Consider the following 22,271-nt stretch of genomic DNA (forward strand, 5'->3'; position numbering starts at 1 on the left):
TCGAGAGTGAAAAGCAATTAATTTAATTTCTTTAAATGGGAGAAAACCCCTTCCAGCCAGATGCTTATTTTTTTTTCCTGATCTTATATGGAAAGACAAGAGCAGGGTTTTTTTATCTGCTGCATTTCATATTCCTCATTTATGCATTGCAGTGTCCTGGGAATAACCAGCATTGCAATGGAGCTGCTGCTCACACAAAATCTACTTCAGCTGCAGCTTGAGCAGAGTAAGATCTACAGCAAGAGCTGCCCTTCTACCTGATTTAATCCCAATAAAAAATTATTTTAGTAGCCCTAGGCTTGGACAAATACAGATTTAATCACAGGGCTGCGCAGCCTCATAGTCTGATCATCCTGTCACATAATGGAGCCAGCTGAGGTGGGGAATTGGGAAATATACTTCCACAATCTTCTTTAAATCTCCAGAATTAAACTTTAATTGCTTTGTCCATAAAGTAGACCCTCAGTTACTGCTAATTGTTGCAGCTCCAAGCTGTAAATGGCTGTTGTAAATAGTTTTACCCCACAGTAGTTCATGAGAGCCATTCCAGTGTTAATTTTAACGCTCGGTGTGAAATTTTAATTCAAGATATAAAATGCAAGCTCCTTTTTAAGACGTGTTACTAAACATTTATGGCTCTGTGCGTGTGAGTGATCAGCAGATAAACCCCCATTGCTGCCTGTGGTTCCTGACTGGTCGTGGAGCCCTCATCCCTCACTGCTCCCTTTGCAGAATTCCAGGGTCCCAGCTCAGGAACTGTGGGATGGTTGGTGCTCCAGCTTGGAGCTTCAGGGCGTTGTCACTGAGAGTTGGGTGCTCTGAAATTGCATCCAGCCCAGGGACAGGCTGGGGGTTCCCTTTGGGGAAGGGTCTCAGCCTTGGTGGCCTCTTGAGGTTCTCCTTGGGTGTCACCACAGCATTGGTTTGTTACTTTTGAGAGCTCTGGGGTTGGGTGTGAATGACAGGGGTTGTGCAGGAAAGGGGAGCTCTTGGGAAAGAAAGGAGCTGGGTTTGTGTTGGCTCCTCAAGCCTGCAGAAACCACCTGGGATGGGAAATGTGTGTCCATGCTGGGGGGGGTGTAAATGACAATAATTTCTCACATCGCAGAGGGGTTTGGGTTGGAAAGATCTGAAAATTCACCCATTGCCATGGCAGGGACACCTCCCACTGCCCCAGGTGCTCCAGCCTGGCCTTGGGCACTGCCAGGGATCCAGGGACAGCCACAGCAAATCTGGGAATTCCATCCCAGCCCCTCCCCACCCTCCCAGGGAACAATTCCCAGTATCCCATCCAACCTTGCCTATTCTCAGCCAAAAATACACCTGTTATCAAACAATTTGGTTTAATCGAACAAACACAGGTAAGACAGACAAGTCTGGCTGTTCTGGTTTATATTTCAATTACTCTGAGTTTTTTCCCTAGTCTGCTATTTCACTACATGCAATACCTATGAATTGTTGCTAAGAAAAAGATAAAATGAGTAAAAAACCCTACAAACAGTTAAAATATTAAACATCTGTTTGTATCTTCCGAGCTCTTTCATGTGCTGTGCAGTGGCAGCTCCGAGTTCAAGGGGAATTGGGAACAGCCAGGGTTTCATGAGTGGCTACCAAGAATTTACTGCAGGGAAAAATGCTAATTAGGCTTTTTGTTTAATTTTTAAGCACTGGAGTGAAAATTAAACCCAAACGACTCCAGCACGGCTGAGGAGGAGGATGAGAAAGTTCCCAACACCAGATGGGGATAAAGGGATTAGAGGAACCAAGAGGTTTCTATAAAATGTTGGAAGGAGCTTATAAATCTCTAATTTTGGTCTAGGTTTCCCCAGTTTATGAACATTTCATACCTCTGTCTTATTTTAAATCAGTTGGAAAGTTTAATTTTCGCTGAGTTTCAGCTCAGGTGTCACAGAAAATGGTAAAACCAAAGCCACCTCCTCATGGGTGATTCTCTTCTTTGCAGTCTTTGCATCACCTTTAAACTCTTTAATTTTGTTAATTTGGGTTTTTTTGTGGCTTTTTTTTTAGGGTGCAGCACTGAAATACTTGCCAGCAATTGTCAACGATGTGAAATTGGTGTTTGATCCAAAGGAACTCAGGTGAGTAGAGTTAATTAAATGTGGAGTGCTAATTTTAGTTTATAAAGATATATATATAATATATACACAAATATATAAAATACATTTAATATATGTATAAGCATAAAAACATACACTATATATTTCATTTTTACATGTTACTACTATATATAAAGATAAAAAAGATATAAAAATATAGAAATATATACTGAGGCAGTGAAATATGGATCACCTGAGAAGTTTTATCACTTTGATTTTATTGCATTTTTTCTGTCCCTTGCAGGTATTTTTAAGGGTCACACAAAGAGCCTGTTTTTTAAAAATAATATCTAACAAATACCTGACAAACTTTGCAGTACAAACCATGAGCAAGAGTTATTAATCAGGCAGCTGCCATCAAAAGTCTTAAGCTGGGCCATGATGCTTCACTCTTTGATGTATAAATTTCATGTAAATAATAAAATAATAAATAATTCAGTGATTCAGTTGCTGGATCGATGTCTCAATAGCTCATAAACATGGCAGTGTTGTTAGTAAATAAAAAGGACAATGACAGGATATTTAAGGAAAAAGAAAGTGGAAATGCCAAATAAAAACTGGTATTTCAGCCGAACGTTTAGCTTAAAGAGAAAAATACAATTTTATTTTTTTATGGTGTTGTTACAAACTGAAAGAAACATTTTAAATCTGATTTTACTGCACAAACCCTTCTAAATTTTGTCTAGCTTTATTTTTATGGTCTTGGTGTGTCAGAAGGAGGAAAAGAGATAAAGCAGAGGTAAAATAAATAAATATAATCTTAGTCTAACGTTCCAGTGGCCTGAGGGACCTGGCATTTACCTTCTGCTTGCCTGGGGACTGTGAATTGTTTTACATCTACACTTCCCTGGGCTTAGGAAATTCAGATTTCTGGATTAAGAGAATTTCTGGACTAAATAATAATTTTGATACGTGACAGCAAAATTCCTGGGAAAAGAGAAAGGAAAACACAGGACTTGGCCTGTTTTACCTCAGATATTACATTTTTCCTGTAGTATTACCAATCAAAATTGCAGTTAAACACTGGCAGTATTAAAATTGAGGTTGACTTAAGTCTCAATAGGAAGAGCAAAGAACCCAAGATTTTAAGAGGGGATGGAAAATTATTGATAAGTCTTGTCAGCATTAGGTGGGAGCTCAGCTGATGAGTGTGATGGTACCTTTTCCTAAAATGTCCGTTTCTGGGAGTTTTAAATTATTAATTATTTTTTGTTGGTAGCTTACCTTGTTAATTATCACCTTATTTTTGGCATCCATAATCATGAACATGCTGATTAATGTGAAGCACAGGAAAACTTGAAACCTAAAACCTTAAATGAAACATGAACAAAGAGTCTAAAACTGAGGTAAAAGGGAGGGGGGAGAAAATAAATGACATTAAAAACGAAAGAAATTTATTGAAAACTATTCATGATTCTCTGATTTTTTTTTTTTAATATCTCAAAAAAATTGAGTTTGCTCATCCCAGAGCAGGGAGTTGTGCGTCGGGTTCTTTATGGATGATTGTGTCCAGTTGTTTTTCCATGCATTTTTAATGGATTATTTAGCGGGGTTTTGCTTTTGTTTGATGGGTTTTTGCTTTCCCTGTGTGTGCAGCAAGCTCTTCACCGAGTTCATCCTCAACGTGCCCGTGAGCCGCCTGACCATCCAGAAGCTCTACTGCCTCATCGAGATCGTGCACAGCGACCTCTTCACCCAGCACGGTGAGCAGGCACCAGCCAGCCCTGATCCCTGTCCCTGTCCCTGGGCTCTCCTGGCATCCCTGGGCCCTGCCTGGGCCCTCCTGATGTCCCTGTGCCCTCCTGCCATCCCTGGGCCCTGCCTTGGCTCTCCTGCCATCCCTGGGCCCTGCCTGGGCCCTCCTGCCATCCCTGGGCCCTCCTACTGTCCCTGTGCCCTCCTGATGTCCCTGGGCCCTGCCTTGGCTCTCCTGCCATCCCTGGGCCCTGCCTGGGCCCTCCTGCTGTCCCTGTGCCCTCCTGCTGTCCCTGTGCCCTCCTGATGTCCCTGGGCCCTCCTGCCATCCCTGTCCCTTGCCTGGGTGCTCTTGATGTCCCTGTGCCCTGCCTTGGCTCTCCTGGCATCCCTGGGCCCTGCCTGGGCCCTCCTGCTGTCCCTGTGCCCTCCTGATGTCCCTGTGCCCTGCCTGGGCCCTCCTGCCATCCCTGGGCCCTCCTGCTGTCCCTGTGCCCTCTTGATGTCCCTGTGCCCTGCCTGGGCCCTCCCGATGTCCCTGTGCCCTCCTGATGTCCCTGTGCCCTGCCTCGGTGCTCCTGCCATCCCTGGGCCCTCCTGCTGTCCCTGTGCAGCCTCGGACACGTTAAGGCTGTTCCACTGGAAGGACAAGGTGGAAAATCCAAACCCAAGCCTGGTTAGGGTGGGAAGGGACCTTCAAGCCTGTGCTGCCCTTGGCTTGGTGGGCATCTGTCACTGTCATTAATAATGGAGGGATTGGTGGTTTTGGGCTTCCTTTTTCCTCCTCTGTGGAGGTTGGGATTGAAGGCACTTGAAAGGACAGTTCATGTTCAGACTCAGGTGTTTATTGTTTCTTATCAATGTTACAGCCTTGCCACAGTGAGTTCTGCAGTATTTCACTAACAAGGCACAAAATGGCCAACTGTCTCTTGTTAAAAGACTTTTTAAGGCTAAACTATCCAATTAAGAAATGACACCTAGATTATTTTCACTTTTAACTCAATAACTAATCACTCAGAGTCCACAATGTGAACTTTTCTGCCCAATTACAAAATACCACCCAAAGCCATGGAGAGGACGGTGAAGGATCAGGCCTCTGCCCTAAAACCTCCATCTTCCCCCATATATATTGCTATATTCTAAATCCTTAAACTCTTAAGTTTTCCACCATGTGACATTACACACTCCTATTCAAACTCCACACCCACAATCCCAGTTCCATCATTCCATTTTGGAGGCTTCTCCATGCCCCCAGCTCAATGCAGTGTTCTCTTGGGGATCAGTGCCTGGCAGCACAGAAAGTCTGAAATTCTCAGCATCCAGAGCTCCAGCAAGAAATGGGACTATTTTCAGGCTAAGAACAATTCACTGCTCAGACAAACATCAGTCTCAGAGGCCCTGAGATTTCAGAGGAGCAAGCATTCGGCCATAGCTCAGAGCAGTCACAAGTTCTTTGTTACAAGGCAATCTAGAACTTTCTAACCCCATGGACAGCTGCCACAGGGTTTATTTTGCTTTTCTGACCCATCACCTTTACTCACTTCTGCTGCACTGAGGATGCTTTTGTCCAATGGGCTTCTGTCTCACAGGCACACATCTGCTCCTGTTCCAACTTCTGAACTCTCAGCTCGTTCCATACAGCCCCAGCTCTGCATTATAAACCCTTCACCATCTCATCAGTGCAGTTTCTCACTCACTTCAGGCATATTCTTACTTACAACTGAAGAAGCATGAGTTTATGATTTTTGTGCTAAAGATCTGTGTATTGTATTTTTACATCAATCCAAGGCTGCAGATCAAACCCTCCAGTGTCTATGGGAGTTTCTGTTTTTCCAGGTCTCACACTTTCCACTATCCCAGGCTGCTCCAATCCCATCCAGCCTGGCCTTGGGCATGAGGAAAATCACTTTACCATTTGTTGCCTGCAGTCTCAATTAGGAAAGTGCAAAATTACAAAAAAAACCCTTGGGATTTGTTATTTTCAAAGGGCACACAGCACCCAGGTTTTTGGGCTCTGTTGTAACTTTGTGTTGGGGTTTATCAAAAATCATCAATTCAGCTTTTGTGCTCAGTGCAGTTGTGTGGGGGAAATGGAGCTTTGGGATGTCCTGTGTGCCTTGGAGCTGTTCCCTGGCTGAAGGGAAGCAGAAACCTTTCAGAGGGTGCTGTTCATCCATGCCTTGTTATTTTCTGCTTTCCCATTAATGGGCCGGTGAAAGATAAGCTCAGGCACTTGTCCTACAGATTTCCTCCTTTGAGGTGAAGCGCTTGATTCTTTTTCAGGCTGGCTGCAGGTTAAACTGACCCAAACAAAGTGTTTGTGTGCTGTCAGGGAAGGTAATGAGGGAGCAAATAGGCACTGCTTCAGTGGGAAAGGAGATTTGGGAGGATTCTGCTCTCAGATCACAAAAGCTGAGACTGTTGAGTGCTGATAAAACAAATTTTGCTGGTTCCAGTTTAAAAAATCTTGGTGGATTGGCATTGTGGTGGTTTTATACCACTCTTAAAATCTCTGAAAAGCAGTTAACCACCTGTGTGTCACCATGTATGGAGATTTGGTAGAAACAGCAAGTCCAGACACTATTTTCACTTCTGAAATGATTTGAAATTATTCATTCCTGAAGTGCTGGATTTTCAACACGTGAAAGGAGGAATGCAAGTGGAGTTGCTGGTGTTGGGGCCTGAGTAAAATGATGTCCCCAAGAATAATTTAATGTTTCCCGGGTAATTTAATATTTCAATGAAATTTATTGTTTGTGTTAGTCATTTGCTTCATTCATTCTCAGCTCACTGTATAATAATTTTCCCTTCTCTGTTGGCTGGACTTTGGGGCAGAAGTCAGTAATATCAGGGATCATCCTTTCCTCTCCTTGGGAGAGGAAGAAATGGAGATAACTCAGCTAAAACAAGAAACTGAATGTAAAACACACTCCTGTGGTGCATTTCCCATATTAATCTTTGCCCTCCCTCACTGAAGCAGTTCCATTTTCAGAGGGAGAGGTGGGAATTGTGTGTGGCTGGTTTGTTTTTTAAACCTGACTCCCAAGCTCAGCCCTGCAGGGCGCAGGGAATGGTGCAGTCCAACATTATTGAGCTGCTGAGAAATGTAAATGGATCTGTGTTAATGGGAGGGTGATTAATCAGGGCCCAGGGCAGGTTTGCTGACAGATCTCTGCTGCTTAATGGCTCTGAGATCTGATCAGGAGGCTCCTCAGCTGGGTTTTCCTGTCACTGCCTGTTAGGAATGTCCTAAATCCAGCAGCCTTTGGTGGGGCTGGGATGCACCTGCACTGACCCAAACCATTTTGGGGTTCCCATGGGTCTCTGGGGGTTTTTATTCAGTAAACAAAGTGGGGCTGTAAAAGCTTCTCTTGGCATTGGTGTCACAGAATCCCAGACTGGGTTGGGTTGGGAAGGACCTTAAATCCCATCCAGTGCCATGGCAGGGACACCTCCCGCTGTCCCAGTGTCCAGCCTGGCCTTGGGCACTGCCAGGGATCCAGGGGCAGCCCCAGCTGCTCTGGGAATTCCTCATTCCCAGTCTCCCATCCATCCCTGCCCTCTGGCACTGGGAGCCATTCCCTGTGTGCTGTCCCTCCATCCCTGTCCCCAGTCCCTCTGCAGCTCTCCTGGAGCCCCTTCAGGCCCTGCCAGGGCTCTGAGCTCTCCATGGAGCTGCTCCAGGTGAACAGCCCCAGATTTCCCAGCCTTTCCTCACAGGAATTCCCAGAATAACCAGGTTGGGAGAGACCTTCATGATCATCGAGTCCAGCCAAGCCCCAACCCCTCAGCTAAGCCCTGGCACCCAGTGCCACATCCAGGCCTTGTTAAACAGGAGAGGGGCTCCATCCCCCTCATCTTCTCACTGTAATTCTTCCTCGTGATCATTCTCTGAAGTTTCATAAACATTCAAATTCCCTTGAAAATAAAGCAAACCTCTATCCACAGCCTTTTTAAAATTCAGATTTTCCTGTCCCTCACTCTGGGGGTTGGAGTTCATTACTAAAATGTTCTTGGCTGCCCCTCCTGCTTCTCACTGACTGAGGAATTTTAAACTGATAGGGAATGCTTCCATATAAGCTGTCACCTAATCCTGGATCCTGTTGCAAAAATGACATTTTCTTTTCTAAAGGCAATATGCGCTACAGGATTGTGGGCTTAGGGAAGGCTGGCAAATGCACAGAAAATTTCATCAGCCTGTTTCTGGTGGAGAAAAAAGGTTCTAATTCTGTGCTTTGAGAGGTCAAGGAAGATTTATTTGTGTCTCTGGAGGAATTAAAATTCAAAATACATGAATTTGTGAAGCTTGAAGGATTTGGGGGTGAGAAGGGAGTGTGTGAATCAGTTGGCTGAAGCATTTTAGTGATGTTGTTGAGTGTTGGATGATTCACTGGGGAATCTGGAGAGTTTGGGACCTTGGATCAGAATGGAGACTGGTGGTGGGGTTTGTGTATCTTAAAAAAAAAAAAGATGTAATATAATAGTTAAAATAGTAATGGTTTGGTAGTAATATAGTAGTTTATAATGTAGTTTTAAAATTTATTCATATTTATGAATACAAATAGGAACATGTGGTAATGATATAAATAAGTAATATTTCCATATAGTAAAGTAGAAGTAAATGAATATATAAATACTTTGAATGTATTGAATTTTAAATGAATATATATACTTTTCCAGAAGAAATGAATATATAAATAACATTTATCCCTACCTACATATAATAACATAATAATATAATTATATATATATATAAGTAATTATATATATAATTTTCACTCCACTACTTAAATATTAAACAAAAAGGTATAAATATATTTTTCCCTGAGTGAGGAGCAGTTTAATAATAATTTAGTGGATATTTTCAGTGCTCATGGTTGGGAATTAAATGAATTGTCCTGTCCTTGCAAGCATCAAGGTTTTGGTTTTTGTAAACAGTGATTTCTCTGATTTGTTTTGTCCTATGGAGCTGTTTGGATTTGCTGTTGCTTTGTTTTCCAAGTGACTTCCAGCTGATTGCCAAGTGAGCTGCTGGAGTTCCAAGGAGAAAACCCAGGGATTTTTCCACGAGGAATTGGAGCCTGTTGAATTTTAGTAGACAACACCCAGCATTTATAAGAGTTCTTATGGTTCAGTTATGACTCAGCTCACAGGCTGTGGGGTGGAAACAAAGTTACTGAGCACATGTTCAATTGTTTTGGCCACAGGAACTAAATGAACCTCAAAATAAATGGATTTATCAGTGTCCCAGGAAATGAAATGTTTTTATTGAATACACGAATTTATGGTGTGTATTCACCTGTGTTCATTGAAGGCTTTCCTTGGGTGCTGCTAATTGGTAATTCCTGCTACAGATGAATATTTGGTTCTCTCTTATTAAACCACCATGGGCTGGAGTGTGCTCTAGAACAGATGTGGGATCTCCATTGTCTGTGATCACTGTGCAGCAGATCCTGAGCTGCCTTGGGAGCAGGATCTGATGTTCTGGACCATGAAGGTTGCCATGAATCAGGGCTGGGGGTGTTTGTGGCAGGCAGGGTGATGAGGGTTCACCTTTCCTCCTCTGAGCTCCCAGGTAATCAAGGCAGAGTGCAGCAGCTCCGTGCTCTTCAAGACAGTTCCTACCAGAGATGCACTGAAAATCTCATCTTCATTTGAGGGGTGTCACCACAGGGTTGGTTGGAACATCACAGAGCCATGGAATGGTTTAGAACAGATCTTAAAGTCATCCCATTCCACTGGCAGGGACACCTCCCAGTGTCCCAGTGTCCAGCCTGGCCTTGGGCACTGCCAGGGATCCAGGGGCACCCACAGCTGCTCTGGGCACCTGTGCCAGGGCTGCCCACCCTGCCAGGGAACAATTCCTAATTCCCATCCCAGCCAGGAATTCCTGCCCAAAATCCCATCCATCCCTGCCCAAAATCCCGTCCATCCCTGCCCAAAATCCCATCCATCCCTGCCCAAAATCCCATCCATCCCTGCCCTCTGCCACTGGGAGCCATTCCCTGTGTCCTCCACTCAACATCCCCTCCTGGCAGGAGCTGTGCAGAGCCACAAGATCCCCCCTGAGCCTCCTTTTCTCCTGAGTGAGCCCCCCCAGCTCCCTCAGCTGCTCCTCCTCACCCTTGGGATGATTTTGTGGAGTTCCCAGCCCTTTTTGTTGCCCCCCATGTTCTCAGCAGCCCCAGGTGGGAGCTGAGGAGCTCTGCCAGCCCCTCCCAAGGGAACAGAGTGTTCTGTGCTGGTTGTGTCATTGCAGACAAGCAGTGGGACAGATAATCAGTTTTCCCTTTCTCAGAAATGCAGCTTGGCTGCCTCCCCCATTGATCAGAGCAGCTCCAGCCCTGCAGTGGGACTCAGAGTGACTCAGGTATTAATCTGATCTTTGCCCCCTCCCTGCCAGTGGGGCTCAGCAGGGCTCTGGAACATTTCAGCCCTCTAATTAGGGCCCTTTTAAGTTATTAAAGACTGATTCACCTCACAGGCTCTGCAAAGACATGTTCTGTGCTTTCCTGGAGTGCTCAGCAGCTGGGCTTTGGGGTTCCTGCCCTCCCCTGCACTTGGGGACAGTTCACATTGCCCCTCTGCCCTGTGGGGTTTTGCTTCATCTGCTGTTTCCTTTTCTAGTCCAAAATCCAGGGAGCAACACATCCTGAAGTTTCCCAAATGCAGAGGCACAAGGCTGTGATCCCAGAGCGTCTCTGGGCAGATCTGCAGAACCAGGCTGTTCACTGGGCTGACATTTATATGGATAATTCGTAATTAATTTTGACTTGGTCATTCCCTCCATGTAGGAACAGTCTGAATATTAAGCAAGGAAGGGGAATTTTAATTTTTTTAATAGCAGCAAGTGGTCAAAGGTTGGAGCCGTTCAGAGGCAGAAGTTTTTAAGGTGAGGTGAGGCTTTGGTTGAAAAGCTGGAAGTTAATTTATTTTTCCCGATTTTTTTTTTGTGTCTTATGTAAGCACTGAAGCACATCAGCCTGGAGGCCCTGAAAGCTGTGTTTGTAACCTCGTGTTTTGTGTGCAGACTGCAGGGAAATCTTGCTGCCAACAATGACAGACCAGCTCAAGTATCACTTGGAGAGACAAGAAGATTTGGAGGCTTGCTGCCAGTTGCTGAGTAACATCCTGGAAGTGCTCTACAAGAAAGACGTGGTGAGTGTGGGCTGCCTTTGTGATGAGTAACACTTCACAGAAATTGTTTTAGTAAAGTGAATTAAGCAGGTAACTCCTGAAGCTTTAGGGTTTTATTTTTCTTTTTTATAACCTCCTCCTAACCAGCCTTTTCTAACTCTCAGTTCTCCAGTGATGGTGATGAGGATGTGTTTGTTTTGTGGCATCTCACGTGTCACATCCAGCACAGCACTTGTTGTTTCTGAGGGATATCCAGTGCAGCTTTTCTGGTTAGATAGTGAAGAAATAAATGTCCTTAGGAGTTAAACCTTCCTCATTTACTGTGCCTGGCCTTTTCCAGGTGGAAAATGTTGTGTTTTGGTGCTTTTTCTTTTCTCCCATGGGCATTTTGGGAAATGTGCATTTGAGTTGGAATGTTGCTGACACGGTTCCCAGACGTGCAGCATGTGTAATATCCCTTTATTTTGCATAATAGTCTCTTTTTTGCTTTCTCTTGACCTCAACAAACATACAAATATTGGTGCTTTGCCAGAGAGCTGCAGTGATTTGATGCTCTCCTGAAATTTGTGCTGCTGCTGCTGCCTGAACCTTCAGTGCTGTGTAGAATCATACACTAATTCAGCTGGAAAGGACCTCAGGGGTCAGCTACGCACATCCTCTCTGGCATCTTATTTAATTGGGTTTTTTTTTAGGTTTTGCTCTGATTTTGTTTGTTTTTGGGAGTAGCTCTGTGTGGCTGCTTCAGAGAAGGGGGTGTTTCACAGGAGGAATTTGGTTCTGGCAGCTTGGCTGCTCCTGTCTCTCTTGGTTGGCTGCTTTTCTCTCCATGGTGGGGGCTCACCTGCAGCTCCACCCTCTCCCAGGCTGATCCTGGCAGCAGGACCAGCTCCTGGGTGAGTTTGTGCTGCTGGTGGATTGTCCTTCAAATATGCAAATCTATTTTTCATCCTAAATAAAGGATGGGAGCAAAGCTCATCTATTTCTTTCTCCTTGTGGTGTGTTTGGCTTTCTTTATTGCCCATCACTCCATGTGAGATTTCTGGATTTGTCCTTAAAAGCTTCGTGGAATAAATATTTCATTTGAACTCTTTCAAAAGTAGTGGTAGATTGTTTCTAATATTGACTGAAATTGGCAGTTCCTTAATGAAAGTTTTGCTTTGCTTTTCTCTTCCTTTTAATTGAGCTGTTGCAGAACAGCCCCCCCACCCTGGGTCTGGTAATGCCTGTGGGGGTTTGATGTTGGAAAAATGACTTGGGGGAAGAAAATTAATGGGTAATAAGCTTCATTTCCTTTGGCATTGTAACAGCACATTTCAATTTATCAGAAACACGTATTACCAAAATAACACTTTGTCAAAGCCCTTCCCTCCTTGTGATCAACAGCAAGTGATGTTTTACTGAATTTCCAGCAGACAGGTGGGGTGAAAGGCAGCACAAATGGTTCAGTTGTGCTGCTGTCTGGTGTCTGAGGCTATCAGTGATTTATTCCTTGTCCTCAGGGCCCCACACAGCGCCATGTGCAGATCATCATGGAGAACCTGCTGAGGACAGTGAACAGAACCGTGATTTCCATGGGCCGGGACTCAGAGCTCATTGTGAGTAAACTCAAACACCTCTGTCCCATCTCCCTGAGCCTGCCTGTAATAGGATTGCAATCCCAGGTGACCCAAAGCAATCAAAGTCTCCTCTCTCTGCCTGCTCAGGAAGCTGCAAAGCACTGCCTGGTAATTTTGCTGTGCTTGGCACAGGGGAAGAGCAAAAAAAAAAGCTTGAAAAATCTCTGTGAGCAGGTGATTAGCCAGGATTGATATCTGTGTGCACCAAAATGATGTAGCATTGGTAATTAGCCAGCTGAGAAGTGTGGAAATGAGACTTGGCTGTTGTTACTGCTTTACAAGCATTTACTTGTCTTTTTGACTTAAATTGAGATAACCAAGGTGGGTGTTCAAATGACTGAAGAGCAGAGCCCAAAGTCCTGTTTAGAGGAAGGACTGATGCAAGCAACCCTATTGACATAACACTGTGATTTTAAAGCCTTACACTTGAATTTTTCTGGTGGTAATTAATGAATATTGGACTAAATAATGAAAAAAAATAGAAGCTTGTTGATATCTGAGATGGGGATAGATCTGAGTGTGTTTTTGGGGATCTCTCGGTGTATTTTTGGGAGCCTCCCTGTGTGTTTGCCTTTCTCTTGTATTCTTTCAGCTGGCTGCAGCTGGCAGCTGATCTCTCCAGGGAAGTGGTTGAAGTGAGCCAGGTCTGTGCTGTGTCTGAGCACTTGTCCCTCAGTTCTGCATCAATCTGGGCCAGTCTGGCTCAATGCACTGATTTCTTACATGGGGTTAATTGGTAGTCAGATAGACGAGTCCATCAGCAACTTGGTTTTTTGATCTCCTCTTTCCTTCCCCGTTGAAATTCTCCCTGTGATGGCACACAGTGATATTTGACTTTTACACACGGTGATTTTTGACACAGGGCTCTGTGTCTTCAGCACTTCTTCCTTGGCATTTGGGGGTGCTCATGTTGGTAAACCTGCTGCGGTGTCATTTTGTCTTTGGTGCCTCATCCACCGGCTCAGTTTTGGTCTCCTGCTTGTATCACTTGGGGTTTTGCTGTAAGGAAGGGATAATGGATCTCCAGATCCATTGCTGGAGCAAGAAATCACAGAATCCCAGGGTGGTTTGGGTTGGAAGGGCCTTAAAGCTCATTTTATTCCAGGGACAGGGACAATTCCACTGTCCCAGGCTGCTCCAAGCCCTGTCCAGCCTGGCTTTGGGCACTTCCAGGGAGGGGAATCCACAACCTCTGTGGGGAAATGGTTCCAAGCAGAACATTCCTACAGAATATTCCAGTGCTGGGATGAGCAGTGCAAGGAAGTCAGACTTGGGTGTTATTTTAACTTCCTCAGATTCAGGCTGAATGAGAGTTAATTACTGTTTTGATGAAGGTGGTGCAGGTGATATTTAAAAACGTTAATTATGCCTTTTGCAGTTAGCAGAGGAGATTTGAAAAGCTGTGTGTGTGTTTGAACTCAGAGCAGTGATATTAAAGATCTGCATTGTGCTCCTGAGCACAGCCTGCAGTCCCTCAGCCCAGCCTCCACGATCAGCTAATGAACACTGAGATTTCAGGGTGTTTTTAATGAGTACTTACTCCTACCTTACAATGCAGCCCTTGCTGAGGAGATTCCCCTGTTAAATAACCAGCCACAACTCATTTTTGTGGTGTCAGCAAAGTAGGAACAGTAAAATTATGATTAATAATAATAATTTGGAAGCACAGCCTGACCTCTCTTACATCAGATTTGGGTTGAAATGATGCAGAGACTTTCCTTTTTTAGTTTTACCTGTAGTAGAGAATTAACCATACAGCATGACTGGAAGGAAGGAATTTAAAATATCTGACAGAGTTAAAGTAATGATGATTTCTTTAAAAGAAGTAAAATACAGGACATAACCAACTTTTATTTTATAAATATAACTGTGCTGGTGTCCTAAAGCTGGCATGTTTTCTCCCCTGGAACAACACTCAGTGACATCATCTCTATCCAAAACCTGACGTTGCATAATGCAGTTTATGAGCAGTGGAGGAATGTCAAGGATTTAAGTGCTCAAGTGAGAAGTTTTGATTACAGGATGAGCCTTTTCTGCAGCATTGAACTGGAAGGGTTCTCCAATAGTCCCCTTTGGCTTTTTTCCTCCTTAAATGTGAGTTCCTCGATAAAATCAAAGGCAAGTTTTGTCCTATAACTTCAAAAGAGAATTACCTTGAAATAAGAGACCAGTTGCAAGGAGAAGAACCAGATATTAAGTGAAGGGAAGTAGAAATGATAAGTTTAAAATCTGTTTTGACAATAATTGTGTTAGCAAAAGCATTTGTAATCCTCATTGGTCTGTTTTTCCCTCTGTAAGTCTCACTGGTGGTTTTTACTTGATCCATTTTCTGAGTAGAAGATTCTAATAATATTTATTTTATATGATGATTGTATTATTAGTACAGGATGCAGCCTGAGGATGCTGAGCTGCTCCAAACTGCCTGCTTTAGGTTAAGTTTGCTCCTGCCTTGAGCTGCTGCTGCTCCTGGCCCAGGGAGAAATCACCTGGAAAAAAAATCACAAAACCTTTCTTACTGAAGAAAACATTGCTTGAAGAAAAAGTAAATAGAGCAAGCTTCCTTGAGCCTTTGGAAGGGTGGCTTTAAATCTTCTATTTCCTTTCCGGGTGGCTTTTGGGCAGCGTTGGGTTCTGTGTGAGGCAGCATCTCGGCCTGCTCCAGTAAATCAGGACAGAGCAGCCTCGGTGGCAGCTCCAGAATGATCCATGGCTGCTCCTTCTCCTGTCAGCAGCTTGGGATGTGCCTCATTCCCAAAGGAAACCACGCTCTGTAGTTTCTGAAGGGAAATCTCCTGGCTTAGAGTAAGATTGGGTTGGAACGAGACGGTGTCCGAGGTCACTTCCAACCCAAACCGTTCCATGTTCCTGTGGTGTTAACTTCCAAAAATGTCCTTAAGCAGAGTGGAAGACATCTAAAGGTGTATGGGGAACAAATCAGTGACTCCTGACTCCTGTGAGCAGAAAAATGGGTTATTTTGGGTGTTGGGGTGTGTGAGGGGGAGCGCTGGGCAGGATTTGTGGTGTTACTGTTGAGTGGAACCTTCTCCTCTTTGCTGCTTTCCCCTCTGTGCTCTGGGATGGGGATGAGGTGAAACCAGAACAGAAATGAGGCAGGAGCCATCAAAAGGAGAAAAAGTGAATTTGTGGGATCTGTCTGAGGTTTCTGGAAGGAGATTGAGACGGGAATCTCTGTGGGTGCAGGTGACTCCTGACACAAGGAGAGTGTAGAGCAGAGTGGCACTGATGGGGGAGCTCTGGATAATCAGTCAATCAGTCAATCAATCACCATGGTGGACTGTCCATCTCTCAGCACTTCCAGGCTGCAGGCCTCTCCAGAAGGATATAAAATATATAAAATACAGGTGCAAACCTGAAATCAGAGTTATTGATGGTCACAGGAGGCTTCTGGGCCTGCAGGTTGTTATTCAGGAGTTGAATCTGGGTGTAAATTATCTTCCTGTGCTTTAAAATCTGCCCAGGTCAGGCTTCATGGATTCCAAAATTGGAGAGAAAACCTCATTTTCTTCACCAGATTTCTTCCATGTAAAAATACTTTGCTTTATTGAGTCACATGTTTTCTTCTCTTTCAAAATAATTTGAAATTACATATTGCAAACTGATTTCACTGAAACTGAGGTGGTATTTGGATGGTGGCCGTGATTTTATTCCATCACTAATACTGAACTTTTTTGGTGTTGTCAGACCATCCCTGTTGCATTCCCTACCAACATTTATGGCAAGGAGCTGCACTCACCTCAACAAATGGACACATTTGTAGCACTCCAGTTATTTTAATGAACCACAGATGGCTTTTATGGAATATTCAAAATCTTCATGCAGGTCCCTTTCGTTCTCCCAGACAAAATGGTGTTGGTGCCGTTGGATTTTTAGTGGCAATCTGGTTCAATTCCAGCAGCAATATATAATGTGTGGTAATACACAGGTCCTGGTGTAATCTAACAGCTGACTTGGTTGGGAAGTTCATGAAAATTTACTCTATTTGACTGGAAAAAGTGATTTAAGCTTTAAAACATTGAGTGAAATCAAAGGCACGGACAGTGGTTTTGCATTTTAGGCAAGAAAAAGCAAACACTTTGTACCCATGGTAGGATTTTCCAGTTTTAATCATGTTTCTTTTTTCACTTTATCCTGTTTTTTTTTTTTAAAGTATTTTTACAGTTATTTTTGTTTTTCATCTTTGAGAAACCAAGTGCTACTCACAGGAATAGTGTTTTCCTCCTAGTTCTAAACCTAAGAATGGAGCTGTTGCTGTGTGGAAATTATAAGGACTCAGCAAAGAGCAAGGGATATAAAATCACTGCAGTATTTATTGGCTAAAAAGTATTTTGAAGCAGGAGATGGGAGAAGTGCAGCTAGAAAATCAGTGTATGGAGTGCAGGGGACTGCCAGTGAATCCAGCAAAGCCACACTGAAAATAAAAATGCATTTTCCTCATTAGAACCTCCAAGATCTTCTACATGAGGGTGAAAATAGCTCTGTCACATTGAACTAAAAGCTCTAAAGAATTAGGTTTGTTGTTTTTCTCTTGGTGTCTATCTAACCTGAGCCTGAGTGATTCTAAAGGCAATACAATTATGATACATTTTACACACTTGCAAAAACATTTTATTACAAAGTACATCGGAGGGTACCAGAGAACACGAGATGTCAGTTGGAAGCAAGACTCTATGGTAATGTCAGCTTTCCCCAGGTTTAAAAAAATGTAAAAAATTAAAAATTTGCAACTTCTTAAGAAAATAGCCTGGACATGTACAGAACACGCCGTGAGAACTTTCCCTTTGAGCTCTTTGTTTCTCCAGCTGAAGTTTCCTCCCTCTTTCCCCTGATTCCAGGAGCTCTGGATCACTCAGGGTCCCTGCACACACAAAGCTACTGAGGGGTGGCACTGAGGATTTGGGAATTGATTGCCATGGAGAGATGCTTGGTTTAATTTCCTTAAAAAGCCCCGAACACTAGGCCTGTTAGCATGGAGGAGTGCATTAGGTGTTGTTTTTTTAATAATGAATACTGCTGTATTTTCCTTTTTCTGCCCATTTTTGAGATTCCTTTCTGCTTTAAAAAAAAGTATTTTTTTAATTTGGAAATATTTGGGTTTCTAAGCCATGTCGTATGGGCTGTCTTGTAAACAGTTCTATATTTTAGTTAAAAACAATATAAAATACATGAAATAGGGTTTTTTTTCCACATGAAACAATGGCACTTCCTTGTGTACAGGATCACCTTCCTAATCCTTCAACTCCCACCAGAGGATTTCAGGATTTGCTTCTGTGCAAGAACTCATAGCCCTCTTGAAGGTTTACTGCAAATATTGAGCTGGCCAGAGGCATCTTCTGCATTTCCTTTCCCATTTTAATTTGCTTTTCTTGCTCTTTGAAGGGAAAAAAAATAGGTTATTTTCCTCCAGTTTCCTCTCAGGAGTAAATTGGATGCTGAGCTAAGAGGAGAAAAAGTGAAAAACACTTCCCCAAATTTTTAGTCTGTGCAAATTAATGATCACAGTCCTTGCACCTAAAGGCTGAAGAATTTGTACCTTCCTGCTGCTACAGGGGATGCAATTTCAAACCCAGTTTGTCACATGACACTCAAATGATCTGAAATCCTTGTGCTAAAATCCCAAACCAAAGCAAAAGACAAGATTCCCACTCCCTGGCCACTTCTAGTGTGAGGAATTTTTCCACCAATGATCATTTTAGATGCAAGTTTAATGGCAATAGCAAATACTTAAAGGAAAAGTTGCAGCTTATAAGTCAGAGCAAAATTTTTAGTGCCATTTCAGAAAAACCCAAACCAAATTAGGAAAAATCTGATTCACATCTCTCTCCTAAGTGATTCAATTACTGAGTACAATTAATAGATTGAGATATAAATTATAATAAGCTGGGAAACCCATCTGAGCAGCTTAACAAATAAATAAATAAACAGCATTTCCAATTTCAGCTCCTTCCAAGCAGTGCTGCAGCCTGGACATCTCCTGGTGCCTTCTGCAGCAGTGGAGAGGTTTTTCCAAAGACTGTTAGAAAAAAATACTAACCCATGGCAAAGGCCAACAATCCGGACTGGGATGGGTCTGCTTTGGGGCTGGGTTTTGTTCCTGTGTGGTTGAAACCTTTCCAGGGTGACACTGAGGGGTTGTCCATGGCCTGGACCCTGTGAGCTGGAGGTGCTTGAAGGCTGGGCCTGATTTTTGGGAGGTTTCCGGCCGCTCCCCTGCTGGGGCTGAGCAGCAGAGTGGTTCTTCTGGTGGTGAGGACACAGCTAAACCAGAGATGAGGTTGAAATGTGAGAGCTTGGTTGGAGTTTACATCGCATGAAGGCAGAGAATACACCACAGTCACGTCTCGGAGATTGGCGCGGCCGCGGGCCGCGGGAAAAATTGTGCTTTGTCCAGGAATTCTGTGCTGAAAACTGCACTCCCCGATCAACATGGAGCTGTAAAACTCAACACCACTGCAAACATAAGGCTTGCTGCTGATTTTCCCCCTCGTTGCTGTCCAGAGACAACAACCCAGACCCCCAAAAGGCCTCCACCATTCCTGGGGGAGCAGGATGCCGGCCTACGCCTAACAGGTCGGAGCGCCGCGCTTTCGGATCTGAGGAGGGGAGGGGAACAGTTTTATTTCCCATCTTTGTCCAAATTTCCACTCAGGTTTTACATCCCACATTGGCAATCTGCGAGTAGAAGTGGGCAGGGGGTTCCCAAGCCCGTGCTGCTGGGCAGAGTCCGTCGCTGCAAAGGCCTTTTTGGTACGCGCGGTGAGAGCTGGACGCTGCCCCTGGCCAGGCCGCTGCTCCTGCCACCAAATCCCGTCAGAGACGATGGATACAACTCCACATATTTGTCAAAGAAGGCCTTGAACTCCACACGTCATGGACTTGGGTTAAAGGAACCAGAGTTTCCATCTTCCATGCTTTTTGGATTCAGTTTTGGATTTTTGCTTGGGAGTCGAGGAGTAGCTCTCCTGAGAATAAGGCAAAGGTGCAACCTGAGTTTCCTCAATAGGATGAAGTTTTCTCAAAACTGGCTGTAGTTTATCTTCTTGCTGTTTAAAATCCAATTCCACGCTAGAAATGGGAAGAGAAAAGCACTCATTAATTATGATGATAAAAAAAATTAATTAACCCAATGTCTAAGTGCTTAATTTATGGAAGTCAATAAATACTTCTTGCATGAAAGCGGAAAAAGAAGTTCAAAAAGGGACATTACAGAAGAAAAATAGGAATGGGATTGTTCAGGAGGGTTAAGGAGGGTCTTGAGGATTATGATGGAGGTGCTGAGAAGTGACTGAACATGAGAAATCCAACTTTTTTTGGTGGAGAAATGCTTTTTGAAGGTGTCCAGGCTCAGTTCTCCCTTCTGGGAGGTCAGGGTGGCAGCCAGGCACCTGCATCCTTGTTCTTTGGGGAAAGCTGAGAGCTTGGCCAAAAGCAAGGAGGCTGTCCCAGAAATTCTTTACCTCAGCTGTTCCTTGCCACTTTTACCATGGAGAAGATTAATTTCATCAAGTTCCTGTTGTATTTATAGACTCATATACATGTGGGGAATAAATAGATCAATTAAAAAGCAGTTCTCCTTTATAGTGCATCCTTGCCTTCAGAAAACAGACAGAAGCTGTAAAATCCCTGTCCTGAATTCCAGATACTGTTGCTACAAAATCCTTCCAGCAATTGAGAACCACAATTGAGATGAAATTCCAGGTTTGTGCTGCAGAGCATTTTGAGACCACCTTAAAACCAAAGGAACCACAGCATAAAATGGAGCAAGAGTCCTGTCTAATGGTGAAAATTGAATTTTGGCCCTCGGAACTACCCAGAACTTTGGGTGGTTTTGGTTGGGTTTGTGCAGCAGCCTCTGGGCCACGCTCTGCACTGAGGCTGTTCCTGTCTTGTGTAGAATATTTGGGGCTGGAAGGGGCCTTTGAAGGATTTCTGTTGCAGTGAGGCCTCTGGATATCAGAGGATGAATTTAAAGGGTGAAATTTTGGGAATTTCCTTGTCCCCCTCCACTGCTGAGCTGTCTTGGGATTTGCATTGGCTGCTTTTATTGTTACCTAAATATGGAGTTATCATTCCTGAGCTTGAGCTCACTTTTAATCAGGATTAAATATGTTTTCTGAGGTATTTCTGCCATTGCTTGTTTGGAGTGAACTGCTGGAGAAGTGAGATCTGCTTCCCCAGGTCTCATCCATAAAGAGATTACTGTAAACTTCAGTGTAAGCCCTGTCTGATTTAAGGAGAGCAGGGACATGGCACAGAACACCTGCAGCCATTTCCAGGGAATTCTCCAACAGAATCATTAGGGTTGGAAAAGACTCCAAGATTTCCAGGGGGAGATGTGGGTGGACATCACCTTCCACAGGCTTTGTCATCAAATGCCATCTGCTGATTTAGGTGGGGTTTATTTTCCTCTTGGGAATCGGAGATGCTGAGAGAAGGGTAAGGAGAATTTTGTGCTTTGTTTGATTTTTTTAAGATCTGGTGATTCTGACTGGAAGAACTCTGGTGGAGCCCCAGAAACGGGTGCTGGAAAGATGTGAGGTCTTTTTACATCTGGCTGTGCCTAATTTGGTGTTTGGTTTGAGTGTAAATCCATTTTTAGCAAAAGTTTTGTCATTTCAGTGATTTGGGTGAACTTCAATAGCAGAGAAAAGAAATGCGTTAGGTAAGAATTCAAATAGAGTATTTTACCCATTGCTGTATTTATATTTTATATTTATATATTATATTTATATTATTTATGTTTATATTATATTATTTATATTATATTTATATATATTATATTTATATTATATATAATATATAATTATATAATTATTTCTATATTTTATTCATTTATAATGAATAAAAAGCCATTTAGCCATTTCAAATCAAAGATAATTTTAAAAAATTTCAGCTCAATGCTGGAAGTATAGAATGGTGAGTTTTCAGGAGGCAGCTGTATTGGTGCAGAATCACATTCCAAGCCTACTGCTCAATATCCCTTCTTGTGAATGGAAAAACAATGTTATCTTCACTGCTGACATGTTCTGTGTGCTGTGTGGCTGCCAAAAACCACTTGGTTAGAGAAGTTCAGCATGAATTTAGTGGTGAGATGTGGATATCACCTCATTGGGAATGTCCCAGCACAGGAATTCCGTCAGTGAGACAGAGAAAATCTTGGAATGTGGGAGATGCTTCTTTAAGAGCTCCCTAAAATCTCATTTAAAGTGCAGCATTTAGTATGTGTTGTATCTGGTTTTGGGTTTTTTTTTCCTCAGGTATTTTTGGGGAAAAAATAAAAAGGCCTTTCAGCTCTGGCATTGCCAGAGTTCATTTTTACTCCTTTCAAACATTATTCTTGCAGGGAAGCTCTTAAGAGCTGCTGAAAATTGCTGTAAAAAAAAGAAATTGTTATAAAACCCCCTTGCTGAAGAGAGTAATTTTTTATATAATCAATTTCTATTAAAGATAGACCTCAAGAGGGAAAAAAAAAGCATCTTAGTTCTGGTCCATCTGACAGGCCCCATGTTATTGCTGCTGCAGCACAGATCAGCTTTCAGCTCTTCACATCCAAGGGAAATATTTTGCTTCTGAAGGGTATAAAGAGGCTGAAGGGAAAACATTTGTGTTATTTCAGCATTTAGAACTGTGAATTTTGCAGAATAATTGATTGGTGTCTATCAGCATCAGTTTATCCTGCATTGGAGGT

At 43.3% G+C, this 22,271-nt stretch overlaps 2 protein-coding genes across 4 annotated transcripts in view; one reads left to right on the forward strand and one right to left on the reverse strand.

The window, feature by feature from the left end:
• The window catches only part of DOCK1 (dedicator of cytokinesis 1), a 291,813-nt gene that overhangs the window by 79,731 nt on the left and 189,811 nt on the right, over positions 1-22,271 (forward strand). For all 3 annotated transcript variants that reach the window (XM_074545390.1, XM_074545392.1, XM_074545391.1), the window contains exons 24-27: positions 2,029-2,099; positions 3,714-3,820; positions 10,843-10,970; positions 12,449-12,544. In XM_074545390.1, coding sequence (XP_074401491.1) covers positions 2,029-2,099; positions 3,714-3,820; positions 10,843-10,970; positions 12,449-12,544 — 402 coding nt within the window. The remainder of the gene's footprint in view (positions 1-2,028; positions 2,100-3,713; positions 3,821-10,842; positions 10,971-12,448; positions 12,545-22,271) is intronic.
• Positions 16,677-22,271, reverse strand: part of INSYN2A (inhibitory synaptic factor 2A) — a 43,492-nt gene continuing 37,897 nt past the window's right edge. The window contains exon 4 of the mRNA XM_014269764.3: positions 16,677-19,648. Coding sequence (XP_014125239.2) covers positions 19,465-19,648 — 184 coding nt within the window. The 3' untranslated portion in view covers positions 16,677-19,464. The remainder of the gene's footprint in view (positions 19,649-22,271) is intronic.

The sequence above is a fragment of the Zonotrichia albicollis genome, chromosome 7 (assembly GCF_047830755.1).
Source record: "Zonotrichia albicollis isolate bZonAlb1 chromosome 7, bZonAlb1.hap1, whole genome shotgun sequence".
In the NCBI taxonomy this organism is placed as follows: domain Eukaryota; kingdom Metazoa; phylum Chordata; class Aves; order Passeriformes; family Passerellidae; genus Zonotrichia; species Zonotrichia albicollis.